The 20,447-nt window shown below is 48.1% G+C and overlaps 1 protein-coding gene across 6 annotated transcripts in view; it reads left to right on the plus strand.

Moving 5' to 3' along the window:
* Positions 1–253: 253 nt before the first annotated feature.
* Positions 254–20,447, plus strand: part of SLC6A13 (solute carrier family 6 member 13) — a 36,511-nt gene continuing 16,317 nt past the window's right edge. Inside the window, exons 1-8 of one of the 6 annotated variants that reach the window (XM_054077050.1) lie at positions 254–828; positions 3,577–3,642; positions 5,071–5,339; positions 9,834–9,968; positions 10,999–11,139; positions 11,685–11,769; positions 14,649–14,781; positions 18,768–18,902. In XM_054077050.1, the coding sequence (XP_053933025.1) occupies positions 749–828; positions 3,577–3,642; positions 5,071–5,339; positions 9,834–9,968; positions 10,999–11,139; positions 11,685–11,769; positions 14,649–14,781; positions 18,768–18,902 (1,044 nt within the window). In that variant the 5' untranslated portion in view covers positions 254–748. Of the gene's footprint in view, positions 829–3,576; positions 3,643–5,070; positions 5,340–9,833; positions 9,969–10,998; positions 11,140–11,684; positions 11,770–14,648; positions 14,782–18,767; positions 18,903–20,447 lie in introns of those variants that run through there. The other 5 variants (XM_054077059.1, XM_054077082.1, XM_054077075.1 and 2 more) reach the window with 5 other exon arrangements.

The raw sequence follows: 20,447 nt of genomic DNA on the forward strand, positions 1-20,447 counted from the left end.
AGGTCCTGAGATTCCTACTAGACCATATAGGGCCAGCACACTTGTGTGCCAGCCGTGCAGGATGGGGTGGGCTGGAGGTAGTTCTTATTGCGCATCTGATCCATAAAACGTTGAGATGCCTTATTATCTCCAGAGGAAGCTCCTTCTAGGATTGCTTTGTCTAGGCTGTGAGCTCTTCCTCAGGAGCACAACCTCCACTGCTGGTGGAAGAGTGAGACAAAGCTGAGGAAGAGTGAGACAAAGCTAAGGACAGAAATGTTGGTAAATGTTGTAAGGTAAAGAGAAAGATGAGCAAAATACAACCTAAATATCAGGAGAGGAACCAATAACCTTTAGGATCAGGATTTTCCAGTAGTTGTCCTGTCTGAGGTGGGTGGGTGCATTGATAGAGAGCCCACGAGTCCAGCACTTTTGCTCTTCTTCGAAACGGGTGTTGGGGAGAAGTGTCTAAGACAGCACTGAGCTGCTCTGCAGCAGCAAAGGCAGCCTGGCAGCATGCCTGGACCTGGAAGCTGCTTCAGGACCCACTTAGGGAGGCATCGCTCCAGCGTGGGCTGTCCCATTAACAGTGGGTTATAGCTCAGCCACATGGGACGGGTCTGGGAGGAGCATTGCAGCTCTGGCTGGCACAGTCTTCAGCTCTCTGCTCTGAGGGGTTTACTAAACAGGCAGCTTCCCATTTTGTACCTCTGGCCACCAACAAAATAACACCCTTGTGCCATCTGGGAGGGTGGCATGAGAGTGATGCATGTGGGAAGGGTGCCAGCATCAGTACTGCCACTTGCCAGCGCTTGTAGCATCTGGAAGAAGATGCTCTGCAGCCACCAGGTGAGATTCAGCTTGCACAATTCTGGGTGGGAAACGTTGCTGCAAAAGCCTTTTTCTGGTGTTCTCCTTATTCATATAAATAACATATATGTATGTGTATGCATATCTATCCAAATATTAAATGGCATTATTTCAGTAGATGTCAGGATGAATCTTTTTGCTGTTACTACAGTGTGCACATTATCTAGGCTTATTCCTTATTTTTTTTTTTAAGATTCACATTCTCCCATCTCTCTTACTTGTTTCTTACCAATCTATTTCCTAAGGTTTTGGTTTCAATTGTCTCCATTGTTCCATTTGGCTTAAAGATGCTTACAGTCTCAAAATCTTAGACATTGCAACTTCATCCTTTGCAATTTTCCCTTTAGATTTCCACTCCTTCTGATGAGCTCATTAAAGTCCCTCTCAATCTCTTTGCCTTCTGCAATTTCAAAAATGTGTATTGAAAACATCTTTTTCTGTAATCTTAACCGATCCTTTGTGATATTTGTTCATTCTCTTCCTATCTCCAGTAAAAAGATCAAACTTATTTATTTATTTATTTTAATCTCTCAAGCAAAATATCCTAAAACCATATGGACTTCTTCTTTTTCCACCCCAGGAGATGTGTAAAGTGATGTTTTATTTTAAATATGCTTCACTTGGGATTTTCCAGCTTGCTCTTGCTCTTGTGGATTTAATGTTTCCCCTTGCTGCTTATGTTTACACTGAATATTTGTTTTAATTTTCAACTTATTGTTGTACTCAGTGCAGCCTTATCTCACTGGACGGAAGTCAGATAGTTTGTTATTGATTACACTGGTTCCTATCATAGTCTTATTAGTTCTTGCCAATTAGTTTGTTGTCTTGTTGATAAGATTATAGCCATTGGTGCTCTGTAGTGATCATGGTTATCCAGGGATATTTGAGCAGCAATGCTGATGCACGCAATAGTTCTGAGAATCTCTAGAAATGTTTCCTTATTCAGTCTCCTCTCCCCTCACACCAATCTGTTGCACAAGGCAAGGTATTGTTTGACTTTGCTGTTGTTTATTAATCCCTGTATCCTTACCTTGATTATTTGACAACTACAGTATTCACTGTGAGATGGTTTCTGTGCAAGGATGTCCTTTGCTTCTCACCATCTCATGCAATTCCTCCTCTGGGACATCTTCCCTCGTTACCACTGATACGAGGAGTAGAGCTGACTGTTTTATTTGGATCATCCCATTTAATTGTTGCTGTAGAGGAGGAGCAGTCCTTCATGAACTTGTCTAGTTCCTTTCTGAATGATGTTCTGTGGCAAATGGCCATGAGTCCCACATTTAATTAATTCTGCACAGTGGGAAGAAAAAGTATTTCCTTTTGTTTTAAATCTGAATATTTCATTAGATGCCGTTAGTTGTTGCTCTATGAGATGTAGTGGATGATATATTCATCTTCTCTGTCTTTTCTTTGCTTCCTAGACCTCTCTTGTCACCCTCTTTTTATCTAGACATCTTTTGAGACAAGGTGTCATCATGTCACTCCTTGGCTGAATCCATTCCTTTCCTATGCCTATCCTTCTTCCCTTTCCATGTTTCTCCTGTAGGAAGTCTGGTGCTGTGTTGGTACACCAGAAATCAATCTGGTCACATCATAGTGTTTGCTGCTTTGTTCCCATTTTTCTCCTAATACCTCCTCAAACTGCAACTGCCTGCACACAGCTCAAGTTTTGGTGCTGATTTGGAGGCCTGGTACAATGACACTAAACCCAAAAGTATGATTATTTCTTTTTGTTTTGCTTGTCTCTTGCCACGAATATTCATCAACAGATGTAATAAAAAAATTTCAAAACCTTGCCTTACTTATGTCCTTGGACCATCACAGCCGTAACACATCTACCATGAACCGTATCCCATTCCGTCTGTCTTTTTTTGTGGCTTCAAAGCACAGAGCTCATGTCATCAGGTAACTACCTGCAGTGATCCCAGGACCTCCTTCCTGAGCAGCCGCAGCAAATTTTGCAGCACAGTGTTGGATGTGCACATTTGGGGCTGTTTTTTATCCCTGCTACATGATTGCTCATCCGCTGCTTGACTGCCCACTCCCATTGTGGCTTCTGGAGCGATGTCCTGGAATGGGGCAGTGCTGCTCCAGGGGAAAGACCAGTGGCAGAAATCCTTGCACATGAGGGAAGAGAGTTTGCAACCTGCCACACTTCTGAACGAGGCTGTTTTAGGCCCTTAGTAAGAAGCAGCAGAGAGGTTAGCAGAGTTTAATTCCAGCTCAGAGCTCTGCTGCCCACTGCTTCTCCTGGCCATGGCACAACCTGGCTGCCCCACTGGGCATCGCGGGTTCGGCTGCAATGCAGGACCTTGCCCTGTGCCCATGTCCCCCTCGCTGAGGAGAGACCCCATGATGGGTATTCAATGTTAATTCATATTTCATCTCTTACCTCTTCCCAGCAGATCTTGGGGCTTCAGCTCCCTTGGGCAGTGCTGTAGGGGCACCTGTGTATGGTGGTCTCCCCTTTCTGCTGTGCCTCCAGAGACAACGTTGGGCAAAGAGATGATGGAGAGTAGGAGCCAGCGGTTCCCAGAGGAAGAGCACTGGTGGAGGCAGTGTGAGCTCTTCTCACAGGCAGGGGGAATGAGCCCCTTTGCACTGGCCATGAAATCAGTCATGTGCAGGTTTTTGTCCAGCCCTGGGGGGTGGAGGAAGGAATGTGGGTTGGGCGAAGTCTAGGATTACACCACCGCTGAATTTTTCTTTCCACACTTTAAATAGCCAGCACCTTTCGGTCCTGCCTTTGAGTCTCCCGTCGGCCCGTGCCCCGACAGCGCCGTCCACAAGGTAACACCTCTGCCCCGTTTTCTTCTGCCCTGCTCCCGCTGCACCCCTCACCCACTCGGGTCTGCCGTGGATGAGAGGTCACGGTGCACTCTCTGCCTGTTTAATAATTTTCTAGTGTGGAGGGGTCCTCCGAGTCCTTCCTTGCAGCCACTGTCAAATGCCTGCCGGTGTTTCTTGCTCCTCTTCGTGTCCTGGAGTGTTTCACAGGGAACTGTGTTTTACAGGGCGAGGGTAGAGGTTCAAAATACTTCTTTGCCTTTTTTTTTCACACTCTCTGGATGGGGAAGAATGTCTTTTGATGCTGCCAGTGTCTTTTCCTGCTCTCCTGGCAAAGAAGTTGTAGGCAGGAATAAATGGCAAGCATTAGCCTGAGGCTGGGGGAGCTGCCTCTGTGAGGCATGAGCAGAGGAAGGTGGCCTGCTTGGCACAAGGACCTCAGAAATGCCAGCTTTGGCACCAGGCGCTGGTGGGAGTCACAGTCCTTTGCCCCATGGGACTTGGCAGCCAGGAGGGCATCCTGCCCACAAGGAATAGGCTCTAACTCCCCCTGTGCCTCCTGAATGGCTGTAGCAGAACTGGTGCCACCCCTGCCTATCTCCTTGCTGTGCTCTGAGGCATCAGCTGTGCACCAGCAGGCACACTATGCTCTGGCTTTCCTGGAAGGAAATGTGTCCTCTTGGAGGTTTTTGGGAGAAGGTGGGACAGTGGGAGAGGTGCTCACCTACTGTGTGCTGATCTTCTATTTAGCAGAGATCTGTTTAGAGATGGGAGAAGCTCTTGCAGCGCCAAAGCTTCATGAGAGCAGTACTGTGGGGAGCCTCTGCAGGCAATAGGCAGATATTTGGAGGGGCAGAGAGAGGAGAGATCCCAGGTCTGCACCCTTTAGTTTCCTGATATTAGAGGGATAGCACTATCCTGAAAAATCAGCTTTTCTCACAGCTTAGTAGATAGCCAGAAACAGATGCCACCACTGAAAGTAGAAACTTTTTTCCTCTCTTGTTACAGTTTGTCCTTTTCCCAGGTCTAAGATAGTTGCATGTTTTGTGGCTTTCATAGCATGGTCTGTAAAACCAGACCTTGGTAAGCAGCAATATCTTGTCAAGTGTTTGATCCCCCTCTTGCCCTCCTCCAGCCCTTTCTGTTCCCTGTACCTGTTGCAGTGGGAGCTCCAGCCTGGATGGGCCACCGGATCTTCTGTGTAACGTTGTGCTTGGAGGATGGGCTTCCAGAAGCAGAAATGTTTTGAGATGGGTCAATTAAAAATAATGAAACGGATGGTGGCTTTTAAGGACTGGTTTTGGACTAAGTAATGAAAGCACATGCATACTCTTAGTGCCTTGCTACCAGCAGGAATCAGTATAAGGAGCAAGAGAGGAACAGTTTGGCATATATATGGGCATATCCTCTCCTTGTTCTTGCCTTCTGTAGCCCAAATTTCTGCCTCATTGCATGGCTTGTGCTGAACATAACGAAAGAAACTCCTTCTGAAGGTGGGATGGATTACAGAGTCCCTGGTGCCATCAGCAATGGTGAAACGGTGCCTGCACACCCTGACATGGAAAGGGACAAGGAGGACCGGACTCTGGAGCGAGGGCAGTGGAACAACAAGCTGGAATATGTTCTGTCCGTGGCTGGGGAGATCATTGGCCTGGGAAATGTCTGGCGCTTCCCCTACCTCTGCTACAAGAATGGTGGAGGTAAGTACATCCCTGGCCCCGGTAAGCCCCCGGGGTGCCTGTTCAGTGGTGTCCCTCTATGATCCCTCCTGCCTCTGCAACATCTGTCTGGCCCTGCTCACTCCTGGCAGCAGCTTCTCAGCAATGCCCAAGCCATGAGTTCGAAGAGAGGAACCAACCCACTGGCATGTGGCCACCATGTGGGACATGCACGGGGGCTATTTGGACCAATGAGAAAGGGTGATGAAGTGGTGATGTTCCAGGGTTTCTGATGGCTTTGTTCCCCTGAGGTGTGTAGAGCCTTGGTCCTACTGGCAAAGTGGATGGCTATCAGCAGGGGGAGGGAGGAGGACCTGAGTGAAGGGCTTGGTGCTTGGAGCCGCATGATTCACCTTCCTTGAGGGGTACCATGCACAGAACAGTGCAGTAGGCTGCAGGGCATTGTGCTTCTCATGGGTGCTGCAAGGAGCTGCAGCATTTCCTGGAGCCTTAGGGAACCTCTGAGGGACTCTTGACTACAGATCTTAGTCTGGTGTCTGTTCTGGAAGGGTGTCATTCAGGGACTGGTACTGAAGCCAGGTGTCAAGCACAAAGCTGAACAAGAGGGCTTTTCTTGCCTTGGTGCAGAAGCACAGAATCCCTCCTGCACCCTGTGGTGCCTTCACAACGTCCGCCAGAGCTGTGAGCGCATGGGAGAGAGGACACATGCCTCCAGGTTAGATGGCAGAGCTTTGAGGTGTCCAGACAGACGTGCTTGAGGGAGAGAGAAGGAGTAGGGCATTATTGTTACAGCTGAGGTGCTGGCACATCAGTGTGGCTCAGGCTCTGCCCAGCAGTGACCAGGGGCTGATCCTGTGCTAAGTCAGCTACCTGTGGCTTAATAGCACAGCTGGGCTTGCTTTTGTGAAGGGTTGCCATGGGCTTTTACAGGTGTTTGTGCCTGCTTTTAGTTTCTGTCTCTTTTTTAAGTGAGAAAGCTATTTAAAAATATCAAAAGCCCAAAGCTCTTCTCAAGTGTGGCTTGGTGACACATGGAGAAGAGGGAATTGCTCTCCTTGTTTGCTCATTAGTTGCTAATCGGGCTCTCCAGAAGGACAGGGGAGAGGGGAAACAGCACTTGGCTGGGAGCTACAGGGAGCGAGCGCTAGGGACCTGGGGCTGAAATCCCCTGGCTTGAGCTTGGGGTAGTCTCATGGGCCTCAATAAACAGCTTTCATCCCAGTGGCATAAAAGAGGATTAATCACTGTTTAGCTACTTTCACGCCGTGCTTTGCTGAGTGCTTGTTTCTTTTCACCAGGTGGTTGGGCAATTTATTTCCCTGTTGAAAAAGGAGGATTTTTTTGTGTTTTCTTTTCCCAAAGGGAATGTTTCTTGGCTGCTTGCTGAGCCATGCCTCCTGCTGCGGTATGCTTTCTGATTGTCATCCCATTGCAAGGGGTGGGATCTGGGACCCTGCCCTGGCACTTCTTACCTTGGGTGCCCAGGGAAGGCACTGGGGAAAGGGCAGCTGCAGTGTGTGGCTGGACAGGAGAGGCAAGACACAAAGGGATTTCTCAGCACTTTTTCCTCGGAGAAATGGTCCTGAAGCAAAGCCGTGTGAAGCAGCAGACACTGTGAGGAGTTTGAATCCTTCAGGAAATTTTTCACCTCTGGCTCTTTTCCCATGAGGTTGGAGCAATGATGGGGCACAAGACTTTCATGGAGAGAGGAAAGCTTTTCTCATATGACTTCTCTTGGGGCAGGTTAGTGCAATGAGGCTGTGCATGACACGGGGCTCCCTCCTGCCTCACGGAGCCCAGCCTGCCCCGGCTGGTGCTGTATCACATCCCTTGTAACACTTCAGAATTAATTTTAAAAGCTAGCAGAGGTTTTGTCCTGTACTCCTTTGGGAAGGCTGGTGCAGGCACTTGTTTCTCTGGTACTTTAATAAAGATCAGGGTCCTTTATTTAATTTGTTCCAGGTCAGTCATGGCCAGTCAGCAACCATTTACTCTTGTGCCAGCATTACTCTCTGGCTGGAATAGCTCTGCTCCACTGGCTGACTTTTTCTCCCCCCACTGCTCTTGGCTCTTGCTTTACTGCGCTAAATAAGTTAGGCTCCTTGCAAAAAAGGTATCTGTAAAATCTGAGCTATGCATAGGGTCAGTTTCTCACTTTTCCTTTGTTTAGAGATATTTCCACGTATGAAAGAGAGTCATCCCTTATCTATTTAGTGCTCAGTGTTTGATATCAAAGTCCTATATGGCGGGGGAAAAGGGAGGTGGAAGAAGAGCGAGAAGTGTTCTCTCTTGCTCTTGTTAGCTCTTGTTTTCACCTCGCATGGTGGGGTCAGACCCTCCCTGGGCAGGGTGGCCCCGCCAATTGGGAAATACCAGGTAAACCTGTCTGGTGGTGTGGCTGTGCTCCCCAACGTGGCCAGTCCCAAGAATCTACTGTCATCCCTGCACACATGGAGGGGAAGGGGCCATAGTGGAGGGGATGTGTGGCAGGACGTCCCCCTTCCCCTTCAGTGAAGCAAAGCTCTGCCAGGTGTCAGGGTCCATCTGTAGGTAGGATGGATGGAGGTGGGCTGGAGGGATGTCAGCCAGCACTGAGGGCTGCTCAGGTGTGCTCCTGGATCCCCATCACACCACAGACTCCCACCGCTGTCTGTCCTCCCTGCCAGCCTCTCAGACAGAGCGGTTGGGCAGGGTGCCTTTTCTGGGCCCATCTCCACGGATTTTCCCTGCCTGAAGACCATCCTGCCTGCTACCTTTCTGGCTTGTACGGGCAAGCAGCAGCCTTCTGTCAGCTGTAATGAGATGGGGAGAAGCAGTAAGGCTGGCGTTGGTCAGGAATGTCCCACCCTGCCAGTCCCCCAACCTGGATGGCGAGGGAAGAGGGGTAGATTACAGTCCCTGGCCCAAACATGTCTCTGCAAATCCCTCCTTCACCCCACCATAGTTTTGCATTATTTCACACACCTCATGTTCGGACCCTCCAGTTAGATTTCCAAAACATGAACCCTGCCTGAAACCTGAGATAACCAGAACACGGAGGAAGGTGACAGGCCAGATGGCAAGCTGCAAGTAAGGGAAATCCAGGCTGAAGGGCTTGATCTGCCACTTCAGACACCTTCCCTGGGATCCCCTGGCTGCAGTTTAGTTAAATATAGACTTTCATATGAGAAAAATCTCTCTTGGAAATAGGCTCCACTTTTACGATAAGATGACGAGTTGGGAGTTCCCTTTGCTCTCATCAAGTTCTGTTTACTGGTAGAAGGAGGGCATGTGTGTAGATGCTTTTCATTCCCCAGGGCTGGCAGGTATCAGCATCCCTTCAGTTGCTGTTTGCCCACTGGCAGCTGTCAAGATGCAATCCTTATCTATTTTGACTGCATTTTTTTTGCAAGAAAGGGAGGGCTGTGGCTCTGCGTCCTACCAGGGAGAGATCGGGAGGGACCTCTGGCTGCTCCCTAAAGCCCTTCTTCCTTCTCCTTGCCCCTGCATGCCAGCTAAGCTTCCTAATGAGATCTCTTGGGTTTTGGGTTTATTTGTGCACTGGGGTTGTTATTTCCCATACACTTCCACTGACTGACCCCAGAGCCAGTTATCATCCCACCAGCACAGAAAAGGCCTATGCAGGAAAAATGGAGTTGGTGGCTAGCTGGGTTGCCATCTCCAACCCTGCGTGCCCCTTTGAGTCCACCACAGCCCAGCTGCTGCTCTTCCCTCAGGGCTACCCCTCACCACACCAGCTTCCCATCCTTCCTCATATCCCAGCCTTTGCAGAAGAGCTTGAGCATCTCTAGTGGTGCGTGACTGCAGCAGGGAGCACGGACCATCTTGCAGGGCTGTCTCCTGTGCTCTGCAGGGTAAAAGCCATTACTGCATTTAACATTAGCCTGAGGTAATCAATAGCCTGATGCATTTTGTCTCTCCCTGACTGGTTTCATGACAGGGCTTGAACAGGAGGGCAGCCCTGCCTGCTGGCATAAGGTACATACTTTCCTCCACTACTTGCTTTTCATTTGTATGTGCGGCTGTTTGGTGAGCAAATTATTAAGCACACCCACAGATTGGGTGAAGGTGTCAGTCGCTATGTGCTCCTCAGTGCCTTGGTATTGTCATCCATGGGCTTGTCAGCTTATTCAATCAGAATAATCAATGTGAAAGAAGTCACCAACTTGATTAAAAGTCACAATGGTTTCCCAGCAGTGTGTTCTCCTGTATTTCTATACAGCTATTGAGAACTTGTCTCACTCTTTTCTGCACAAAAATTGGGCGTAGAAATTCTCCTTTCCTCTCCATCTTTTCTAAATGTTGAGTTACTCATGCAATCACATAACTCTGGGAGGTGAAACGTGAGGAAGATCTCATTTTCCTGGCATTCTGTCCGTGGTCTTTCCACTCCCACATCCCCCATCCTTGCTAGGCTGTCCCATCCTGGAGGGACCTGTCTGGTGCCAGGTTGGAGATGGCCTGACCTGAGTCACCCCACGGGGCTTACTTCTGTCTGCCACTTGAATCTGCCAGGTGCCTTCTTCATCCCCTACCTCATCTTCCTCTTCACTTGTGGGATCCCTGTCTTCTTCCTGGAGACAGCGCTGGGACAGTACACCAGCCAGGGAGGGGTGACGGCCTGGCGCAGGATCTGTCCCCTCTTCGAAGGTAAGTGGGGTGAGCCCAGGAGGGCACAGCGACGTGGGGGGACCATGGGGCCCTCGGGAGATGAGCAGTGATTCCTCTCCCCACAGTCTGGGTCATTATGTACCTCCATGCATCTTCTGCCCACCCCTGAGGAGCCCAGCCTGGGAGGGCCATGGGCTGCCCCCTACCCAGAACTGCACTGGAAAAAATGATGGCCTTTCTAGCCAAACAGTTCCCATCATTGTGTTGCGTCCTGGCTTCCTTCTTTATGGCTGCAGCTCTGGCCAGGAGCTTTATACCCAATCAAGGTTGTCCTCTAAGAGCTAATGATGAAAATGCTTCTAGAGGGTATAAGGAACCTAAACCATACTACTAGTTTTAGGTCAGTGCTGCAGCATTTTCTTGAGTTTGTAGCTAGCTTAAAACCTTAGTGTTGAAATATGTCAGCTGTCTTAATAAATTGTTAGCAGTCAGATTCAGTTAGCACTGTTTAAGCACAGTCATCCAGCTTCAAGCCACTTCCCATGATTTCTCTGAAAGTCTTAGTTGTTTCCTTTCTGCATACCAAAACCTTCTTATGCTCCTCTATCTCCTCCCGGAGAAGGTGTGTGGTGTTAATACAAAAGCTTCTCCAAGAGTGAAAAGGGATGAGTGAACAAAATTAGAAGTGAAGTTTGGAGGAAGAGATGCTATTCAGCAGGTGGAACATTGTCTTGTGCGTCTGTCTCCTTGGGTGGCTTTCCAGCTACAATCTTCCCATCCCCTGCCCAGACCCCCTTTCCTTGCCATCTTTTCACTAGGGAAAGCTGCAGTATGGTGGTAGGAAGAAAGAGGTCCCTGAGACCTCTTCTTGGACACCCACTGATGTGGCATGGTGGGATTTTGGGAGAGAATGATGGTTTTGGCAGCTGCTCTGCAGGCATGCGTCTGGCAGTGCAGTTAAAATATGGAGCAGATGAAAATGTTGGGTGAGCACAGTGAGCACCTCCCAAGGGGAGTCTTGTTCACTGGGTCTTCTGGGTCACCAGCCTTTGGGGCTCACTTTCTACAGGAATTGGCTACGCCTCACAGGTCATCGTCATACTGCTGAACTTCTACTACATCATTGTCCTGGCCTGGGCCTTGTTTTATCTCTTCAGTTCGTTCACCATCAACCTCCCTTGGGGCAGCTGTGACCATGAGTGGAACACAGGTGTGTGAAGAGCCCCCTCCCATTCCTGCTTGGTTAGGACCTCTGATCATAGGGGTGGGGAGTGCTGGGTCACTGCAATGATGGTGGTGCTTTTGGGGAAGAGGCTTGGTTGATTTGTGTCTTTACTATAGAGCACCAGTGTTGGCACTGCCCAACCACTTGCAATACCTGGCCAGTGCTGTGCAGTGGTGGCCTCCCTGGTGGCTCCCACTCTGGGTTCCAGCTGCTGTGGGCACCTATTTTCTTGGCATTTTCCAGTCATCCTGTGCTGTGTGTAGGACATAGAACCAGTGCTGGTCATGCCTCCTCACTATGCCCACCGGAAGGAAAAATTAAATGCCATTGTCTTACTTGTCCTCGGTTTCTTGCTAGCCTTACCCTAGAGGGGACACCTTTTGTGCATTTTTGGGCCTATACTAAATTTGTTTCGGAGTCAGTGTCAATGAGCATTGTCACTGGGGATGGAAAGGGAGGGATATTTCAGATCCTCTGGTGCTCCAACCACTGCTACTTACATTCTTGTTCTCCTTGGGCCTCTCCCACAGGAAACTGCATGGAGCTCCAGAGGGCAAATTCAACATTCAACGTGACCAACGAAAATGCCACCTCCCCTGTTATTGAGTTCTGGGAGTAAGTAAAGGACAAGCCTTTAACACCCTTTCCTCTGGGACATAACTTCTCTGGGCAAGGAACAAACCCTGCTGTGGCAAATTCTTTTAACCCATCCTTTCCAGAAGAAGACATAAGAGAGGAAGCTGGGCGGGTCAGGGTGAAGGCTCTCAGGGGCACTGCCATCGGTGAGGTCAACATTACTGGACTCGTGGTGTTCGTCTGGAATTATTCTGACATGCCTTAGAACCATCTGATTTCATCCTTTTCTGATTTGCATTCCCGTCCCCATGGACTTTTTGGGTTTCTTGGTCTCACCGACCTCAGTGATGGCTAGTTGACTGTGCAAGACCTTACCTCACGGATGCTTTGCCTCCTCTGGTCCTTGATATTTTTGTTTATTATTCCTTTCCCACTTATTCCTCCTCTCCTGTTGCCTCTCCCTTTTGCTATTTGTGCTGCTCTTCTCCCTGCCTCTTCCCTTGTTTTTCACTGCCAGCTGTGAGCTTCCTTATACAGTTATTTCCTCCTGAAATGTAGATATATTCACTGCATGTTCCCCATCCCAAAGCCTTTTGCAGGATGCAAACCTCAATAAAATTTGTGGCAGTCTTGTGGCTATAATGGCCATTACCCTAGGCTTGGATTACAGTTTATCTATCTACTGGATTATCCATTGCTCACGTTCTGTTTGGAAGAGTCTGCCCCATGCCCAGTGGCTGCAATCAGTGTAACCATGCTTAGGACCTGCACATGGATGTCAAGGCTATAGGTGGAAGCAGGGTGAGATCTGTGGTGATCCACAAAGCAGCAGCTCTATGATGGGTTTTTTTTTGCACATTTTGCAAGATGTAGTGTCTTGAGCTGTTGAAGAGAAAACCTTAAAGTCCTGTGATGTACTATAGGAGTCCATGCTGGTGATGCAATAGGCGATATCTTTCCTTTGAATACGTGCTACTCTGTGATACCAGCATATTCTCAGCAGGCTTTGGCATGGTGGATGGTGACTTATGTATGTAGGCCAGTCTTAATCTTAAAGATGGAAAAAAGGTGATGTTTTTACTTTAGAATGACTAATTTGCAAGCTGTCCTGATGAGAGAAGCTCACCAAAACTGAAATGAAGTGCAAGGGTCAGCTTACTCCACGGTAAAATTTCTCCCTTGTTTTTATTGTTTTCTCTTCTTCTGTTAGTTACCCTGAGGTACAGAGGAGCTTTATTTCTGCCACGAAGGCATAGGCCTGTTAGCTTCAGATCTCTGATGACCCTCAGCATCTCCTGGAAGAATAGGCACAATTAAGCGCTGAGCCCTGGCTGAGAGACTGTGCGAGTAACCTGTCTGCTGCCACCGTGAATTTCCCTTGTGTCTTTAGATGCATTGAGGGCTCTGCCCTCAGCAGCGCTTCCAGCTGCTGTCAGCACATGGAGCACACAGTATGTCCGGGGCATCCCTGGCTCAGCAGAGGGATGATATTTTCAAATTTCCAAGTTTTAAAACTTTCTTTGTCTCCTTTGTGTTCCCTAAGCCTGCACTTTCCCTCTGCCTGCTGCTCACGTGATTAGGTGATGGCATGACTTAGACTGCTTTTCCTGAGCTGGATGCTAGAAAAGTTGACGTTCCCAGCACTGCTATGACCATCCCTGTGTTACTGCGGAATGGGCATGTAGGACTGGAAATTTCCTTTGTTTATTGCTTCCAATGCAGCTTTTGTTCCTGCCCTCCCTGGGCAAGGTGACAGGAGGCCAACATTTCCTTGAGAAGCACTGACCTGCCAGTGGGCTGAGGGCACTCTTCTGAGGCCCCTTTTGGCTGCAGCACAGCACCCAGTTAGTTACGGTCTGCTGGCACCCTTTCCCCACTGATTACAGAGTCCACGTCCTTAAAACCAGGGAAAGAGCAACATGAAAAAGCATTTCTGGTGGAGCAGAATGATTTTTCCAACCCCCCTCTCATCCTTCTACTTCGCTGCAAGGCTGTGGAGCAGGAAGGGGAGCAGTGTATCTTAGACTGTGGTTTTTCAGGAGTGCAGCCTTCACTTTAGGATAATTGCCGTCTTTGCAACAGGGTTGGCGTTGCTGCCGGCCTCCAGGGTAGTGCATGTCCCTCTCTTCCTGTCTCAGGCTTGGAGTTTTGGGACTGCACCATGGTATTTCACATCCAGATCCAGATGTGGAGTGTAGGAGATGGAGGAAGGAGAATCTCTACTTCTATAATTGATGAGGAAGATTTGACATACACATGACTTGGCCAGTGTGAGACCATGAGACCTTAGCAGAACCAAGGTCTTTGTCATGGCATGGGATGATCTACTGCTCTGTGTCCTGAAGTGTGAAATATGTAGCTGCTCCTAAAGACAGGAGAAGAGTGCTATGGAAAAGGGGTTAGAGACTCTTGCTCCTTGGGTGGTTCTGATTGATTCTGAGTGGTAAATGCAAGGTTTCATTCACACTGAGATTTGAAGCGTGTAAGAAGTGTAGGTTACCTTTGTAACGTGTGTGAAAGAAGGCCTAGATGGTGCTTGTGTGTGCAATGTACCACATGTTCTTGCAGAGAGAGAGCTCTTTCCCCAAAAATAACAAGACAGAGGAAAAGTGGGAGAAGGATAGAAGACCTGTCTTGGCTCAACAGGCCAGCACTGGAGTGAGCTTAGAAGCAAGTGTCAAGGTGTTATCCACCAGGCTGACAGTACTTTTAAGAGGAAAGCACTGCTTGATTACTTTGAGGAATCCTTGCAGCTCAGGCTTGGGCTTTGCTAGTAAGATGTCCCTTCTCCCCAGAGCTGTAGTGAGAACCAGTGTTCACTACAGGTATTGGCTCAGACCATTCTCACTACCAGGTATTGGGAACATCGGTGGCCAACATCAGTGACACTTGGATGCTTTTTTCTTCCTTCAATTCAGGAGGAGAGTACTAAAGATATCTGATGGCATCCAGCACCTGGGCAGCCTGCGCTGGGAGCTGGCTCTCTGTCTCCTGCTGGCGTGGATCATCTGTTACTTCTGCATCTGGAAAGGGGTCAAGTCCACAGGCAAGGTGAGTGCTTGGTTCAGATCAAGTCTCTTCTCTTAGTCACAGCTGGAGTGCTCAATCTACTCACTTTTTGTATGTTCAGAGAGGTCCTTTAGGGGTCCCCTGGCAGACCCTCTCTGAATGATTTGGCAGGAGCATGTGCAGCTCAAATTGCAGTAGGAGTGTGAGCCAGGCCCTATATTTTGGGTAGAAAAGGATGGGAGTGCTGAGACATCTCAGAGCATTAGTTTTCATGATGTATATCCCCATCTGATCCCTCTCCACCTACAAGCCCACGAAACCCTGCAGTTTTCCTGTTGATGGGGTGGTTGCATGTTCCCTTCTCTCCCACCACAGTGTGACCAAGCAGTGTATTTTTGCCTCTTTTGGCAAAATCTTCAAATTAATTAGATAGTAATGAAGATAACTCTGATGACCTGCTCTGTCTGCCTCATCACCGTCATCACCATGAGGATCTTTTTTTTGTTTGCCCCAGCTCTTCCTACAGTTGCTTGTATTCCCTGGCAATAAAGGCCATCTGTTTTTTTTCCACACTGGTTACTGCAGGGTTTGTGGGTTTTTTGATGCTTCTGGGAAGGGGTGGTGCCACTGTCTAGCTCCATCTCATGCTCCCTCTGTTGCAGAGTGTGCCACTTTCATTTGTGCTGACTCTTATTACTTAGTTTCTGCTACTGCCTCCTGACCCATTCTCAGCCAGCTTTGTCTGGAACCAGCAAGAACAGATGGAAACGAAAAGGTTTAGTATGCCATCTAAATGGTGGCTTCTCTGCATGCTTTGAACAAGCTATCATGTGTGATGAGGTGTAAATTTTTTGCTGCACCCATTTCCATCAGGTTGGAGGCATAGATATAAGCAGTTTCTCTGCTTCCAGAATGGTCTGGGATTATGAAACATGACAGGGAAATCAAGCAGCTTGCAGAGATGATGTTTTCTGGTTTCCATGGAGTAAAAGTAGAAGAAAAGAGCAACTGCTTGCTGTGGTGGCCTGGTAAAAGAAAGCAGAGGCAGTATAATAACAGCAAATATGATACTAAGATACAGCAAACATAGCGTGGGAAGTGCTGAGAACAAATTTGATCTATTTTAGATACAAGTTCTAGGTTAAATGTAAGTGCTTTTTAGCAAAAACATCCACCAATGGCGAGATCTTGTCTTCTTGAAAACAGAAACTTTCTTTCAGTAAATCAACAGTGCCCATAGGTTTATCAAACTGCATATTTGATAATCCATCCAAAATGATGGCTGTGGGAATACAGTCCTGTTGGGGAAGAGATATATATTAGTCCTGGGGATTTGCCTGTGAAGGGGCAAACACCACTAGCTGAAATCAAACTTTTCAGAACGGCAACAGTGGTTCACATCCTCTGATGCAGGGACTGTCCGTCCCTGAGGAGCACTCGCAGATACAGGAGGTTGTCACAGATGGAACCACTTTGCTGAGGCATGTGGATCAGATTCAAATAAAACCCTGGATGTTGTTGACCAGCATGTGACAGAACAATCACACTGATCCCGGCAAGGTTCCTAGTGATGTAGTTAATGCTAACAATGCACAAAAAAGATTGGGTCTGAGCCAAGCATTGAGTAATACGTCGTTAGATCCAGATGCTCCTGTTGTTGGATAGAAGTTTGGCACCCTTAACCCAGCAAAACATTCTCCGTATTCAGGCCTCTGTTCTCAGTGCAGATGTGAGCAACTGATGAGTGAAAAGCTTAACACAACTAGTTTGTGCAGGCTCTAGTGTATGTAGGACTTTACCAAAATGTGAATCCAAATCGTACACCAGCCATCTACCAGTCTGTGTTCTGAGCCTCTAGAACTGGTGTTATACTATTTAGAGGTCCAGCGGAGAATGTGCAACCTGGCAACCTGGAAGAATGTGCACTAGGGTTCAGAGGCAATGGGTTGTTTTTATGATTTTTGTTTTTAATCTTGCTTTCTTGAGCTGAGAAGGATTAGACTTGCATCCTGTCATATTCCTGAAGGAAGAATTTGGTTCTGTGGTAACTACAAGGATGATTGTTAAACTCACAGGACCTGAAGATTTGATTAACTGTCACTGAAAAGCTCTAAATCAGAGGCTTCTTGAAAATTTGAGAATGAAATGAATGATGGTGTTTGCCTGTGTGTTGAAGGATGTTTGCCCCACGTTCCTTCAATCTTCAGGATGTAGATTCATAGGCACAGCAATAGATCTGCTGGTACAGACATCTCAGGCAATCATGAGCCCCAGTAAGGTGTTTTTCACCAGCCTCTGTGGCATTAACCAAGACTGCCATGATATAAGAGCAGGGAACATGAAATGCATAGAAAACCTGGAGCTGCAGGCCAAGATGATAATCTAGCAGTGTGGTTTATCACAGATGGGATATCTCTCAAATCCTTCTGGTTTTCTGCATTACAGAACTGAATCACCAAAGAGCGTGTGTCTTGACTTAAAGGATGACTTGTAATGCAGTGTCAGGTTCTTTGGACATTGCTTTATTCCAATGGAGTATATTGGGGTGGTTCCAGAAGAAATCTCCTTTTGAGTCACTCAGATCAAAAGGATTATCCAAGGGTAGAGTGAAAGTGGTCGTACTGTTCAGGGAAATCATATGCTCATTCTAAGTAGGAACTCCTTTAATGCAGAAACCGCTGTAGCTGTAGCAGAGCCTGTGATCTCCACGTAGGGACAGTGGACTTTAAGTGAATTTTTAATCAATTCATTTCAGATGGATGGGCAGGCATGAGAAATAGATCATTTCACATAGTTACATATTATGGCTCCTCCAGGGATGAGCTTTAGCTCTCTGGTGCGTAACTGTCCAAGCTGAGAAAAGAGCTGTAAGTTAGCATTCAGGTGAAGTGTGCTGATGTGAATCCTCACTCAGCATGTCCACAGAGGAAGAATCTGAAGGAGGAAAATTTCTTTTTTGGCCTACTATGGTACAACAGACTGAACGACTTTTTTTTGAGGTGGTCAATAATTCTTGAAGGTGTTGAAGCAATGCAAAGGGATGTATGACACCACTTGAATTGCTGGGGAGGCTGCATCAGCCCTTGATACTGGGCTGTTTTTGTGGAAAATACAGACCACAGAATGTTGTTGTAGCATGCTACAGCAATTAGCCTGAACAATACTGAAAGTATCCCTGTAATCCCCAAATTGAATGTTATATTTACCAGACACGGAGTCCTTGAAAGGATTAGCAGATACTGGCCTGCAGCATTCTGCTCCTTTACTAGACGAAGTGATTTTTACCCTTAGTACCTCTGTGTTGCTCATGGGACTAGGGGTGTAAAAAGCAAGGGACACAAGCTAAAGGTCTTGTTTGGGTCTGAGTCCTTGGTGGCAAGTCTGAGATATGCTACCCTACTCTTCCTGAAGTGCCCATGTTGGGTGTTTGAACAGGGGTCAGTCAGAGGGAATGGCTGCATGTTGTTGCAGTGGGAAGTGGTGGGCGCAATCCATCTGACAGTGTCTGCCCTGAACCCCAGTGCTGTCTCTGGTGGTCCTCTGGTAGCGATCACATTTCAGAACATATCTCTTATCTGTACACTTCTTCACTCTTGGTACTAAATGTTGGAGAGAAGAGACTTTCTGTGTGCCACCCAGGCCTCTACTGGGGGTAGGAATGTTCAGATGGATGCTGGGGGAGCTCCTTCACTGTTGAACATAGATAACAGATATTACACTGTTGGCTTCAGTGGAGCTACTCTAACTCCAGACTGGTGACAGCCAGGCTTGGGGCCTGGATCGCTTTTAGGACTAGAAAGTTTTTCTCTGGTTTCAGACATGCCATGGCATGTCACACGTTTCCTGGGCTTACATTTAATATTCATTTCTTTCTGCTGCAGATGACAGCAAGGTTCTTGGCGAGGCAGCCTTACCCATCCCCTGCTGCTGCCTATCTCCTCTAGCCTGGGGTTGGTGCTGTGCTGCTAGCTGGCAGTGCGCTTTCTGGACTGTGCTGCTCACTCATGCTTGTTCCTTCGTCCTCTCAGGTGGTGTATTTCACGGCCACGTTCCCATACCTCATGCTGATCGTTCTGCTGATCAGGGGAGTCTCCCTGCCTGGGGCATCCCAGGGAATCCTGTTTTACCTTTATCCAGACATCAGTCGCCTTGGAGACCCCCAGGTAAGGTGGAGGGAGGACCAAATGGCTGAGCTGTGCTTGCATGGATGCCCATGGCTGTCCTCTCTACCACCTTTTTCTTTTCTTACTCTTTTTCATCCGATTTCTTCTTCCTGTCTCCTCTTTTTCACCCTCTGGGCATAAGTCAGGTCTGTGATTTTGGTGAGCACTCTGGTGGTCCCTGTGCTTTCTCACCCTCAGCCTTCACCTTTGGTGTTACCATATTTTCTAGTCCGAGTTGGATCTGAATTGCCATGGGGTATGGGCAGTGGGATTTAACCCCTTGTCATGAGTGGCACCCGCTGTGCCCCTCCCTTTTTGGGGACACTGCTCTGCTGTGGAGGCAACCTGTATGTGGGGTGCTGCTCTGCACTGTGCCGGCAGCCTGTGGGGATAAGCCCTGTTCCTGGCATGCTTGCTCTGGCTTCCCTGGGAAGCACGCTGGGTGTGCAGATGGTAGGAGCTGTGGTGTGCTGCAGCAATTCCCTGGGACCTGGCTGCCCTTCTTGCTTCCCTGTCCTTGGTAAGAAATTCCTGCCTGTCTGACAGGAGGGTCAGCACCCGACTGCTGCAGTTAATCTCTTTGGGACAAGTTCTTCCACGTTAAATCCTGGCTCCAGCTGAGCTGCTGTACCAGCCTTTGTGTGAAGGTGTTTCCAAAGTAGATTAAAGGGTGCCTGCCTGGAAAATAGGCCAGCAAAACCCTTCATAACCCCATTAACTCTTTGTCATCTAGCCCCAGTGCTGCCTTAGGTACTAATTTTGCAAGCAGGGACATAAGTACTGGGGGAGGAATGGCTCCAGCTGATCCTGCCTTCCCTAACAAAGGAGAGAAGGTCCCTGTGAGTGGGTATATCAGCACATTGAGGGCTGCTGAGTGAAATCCCCATGTCCCACCTACGGCACTGGCATAATGTAGCTCTGTGCAAGTTAGTTTGACTCACAGCTTCTGATCATGAGTGTCCGGATTCCAGCTCCAGGTGGTCTGTTTTTTATCCTAGGAAAGAATCAGAGTTCCTGCTCAGCTTTCTTTAAGTCACTCTTTGGTTGATGCTGTGCCCGAGCGGGGGATAAAAAGCCTCATTTTACAGTGCTGGCTACTCTCCTAGTCTCTTGGTTTACCTGTGGACAGGAGATGGGCAGGATAGCTGCTCCTCAGTGTGAAGGTGCAGCAAGGCTTGGAAAAGGGTAAGGACAGGGTTGTGTTTGCAGTGTTTGTTTCTCCATTCATGCCGATGAGGTGCAAGAGACCTCTGAAATGAAATAACATTTTCAAATGTTGCTCATTCACTTATGAAAAGCGCTGTTGTTACTGTGACTATGTCACCCAGGGGACTGAATTAAATGACTTCAGGAATGGCACGGTTTTGCTAGTTCTAGCTGTGTCCTCATTAGGTCTGTCCTGGCAAACTTTTCCAATTACAGCCTGAGCTTTAGAAGCACAGCTTCCTTCCAGCCTGAAAAATGCTAATGCACTGGTGGAAAGGCAGAGTAACCCTTCAGAGCAAGAAGATGGCTTATCCTCCACAGAGGGAGGAAAACTTCCTC

The sequence above is a fragment of the Cuculus canorus genome, chromosome 1 (assembly GCF_017976375.1).
Source record: "Cuculus canorus isolate bCucCan1 chromosome 1, bCucCan1.pri, whole genome shotgun sequence".
NCBI lineage: Eukaryota > Metazoa > Chordata > Aves > Cuculiformes > Cuculidae > Cuculus > Cuculus canorus.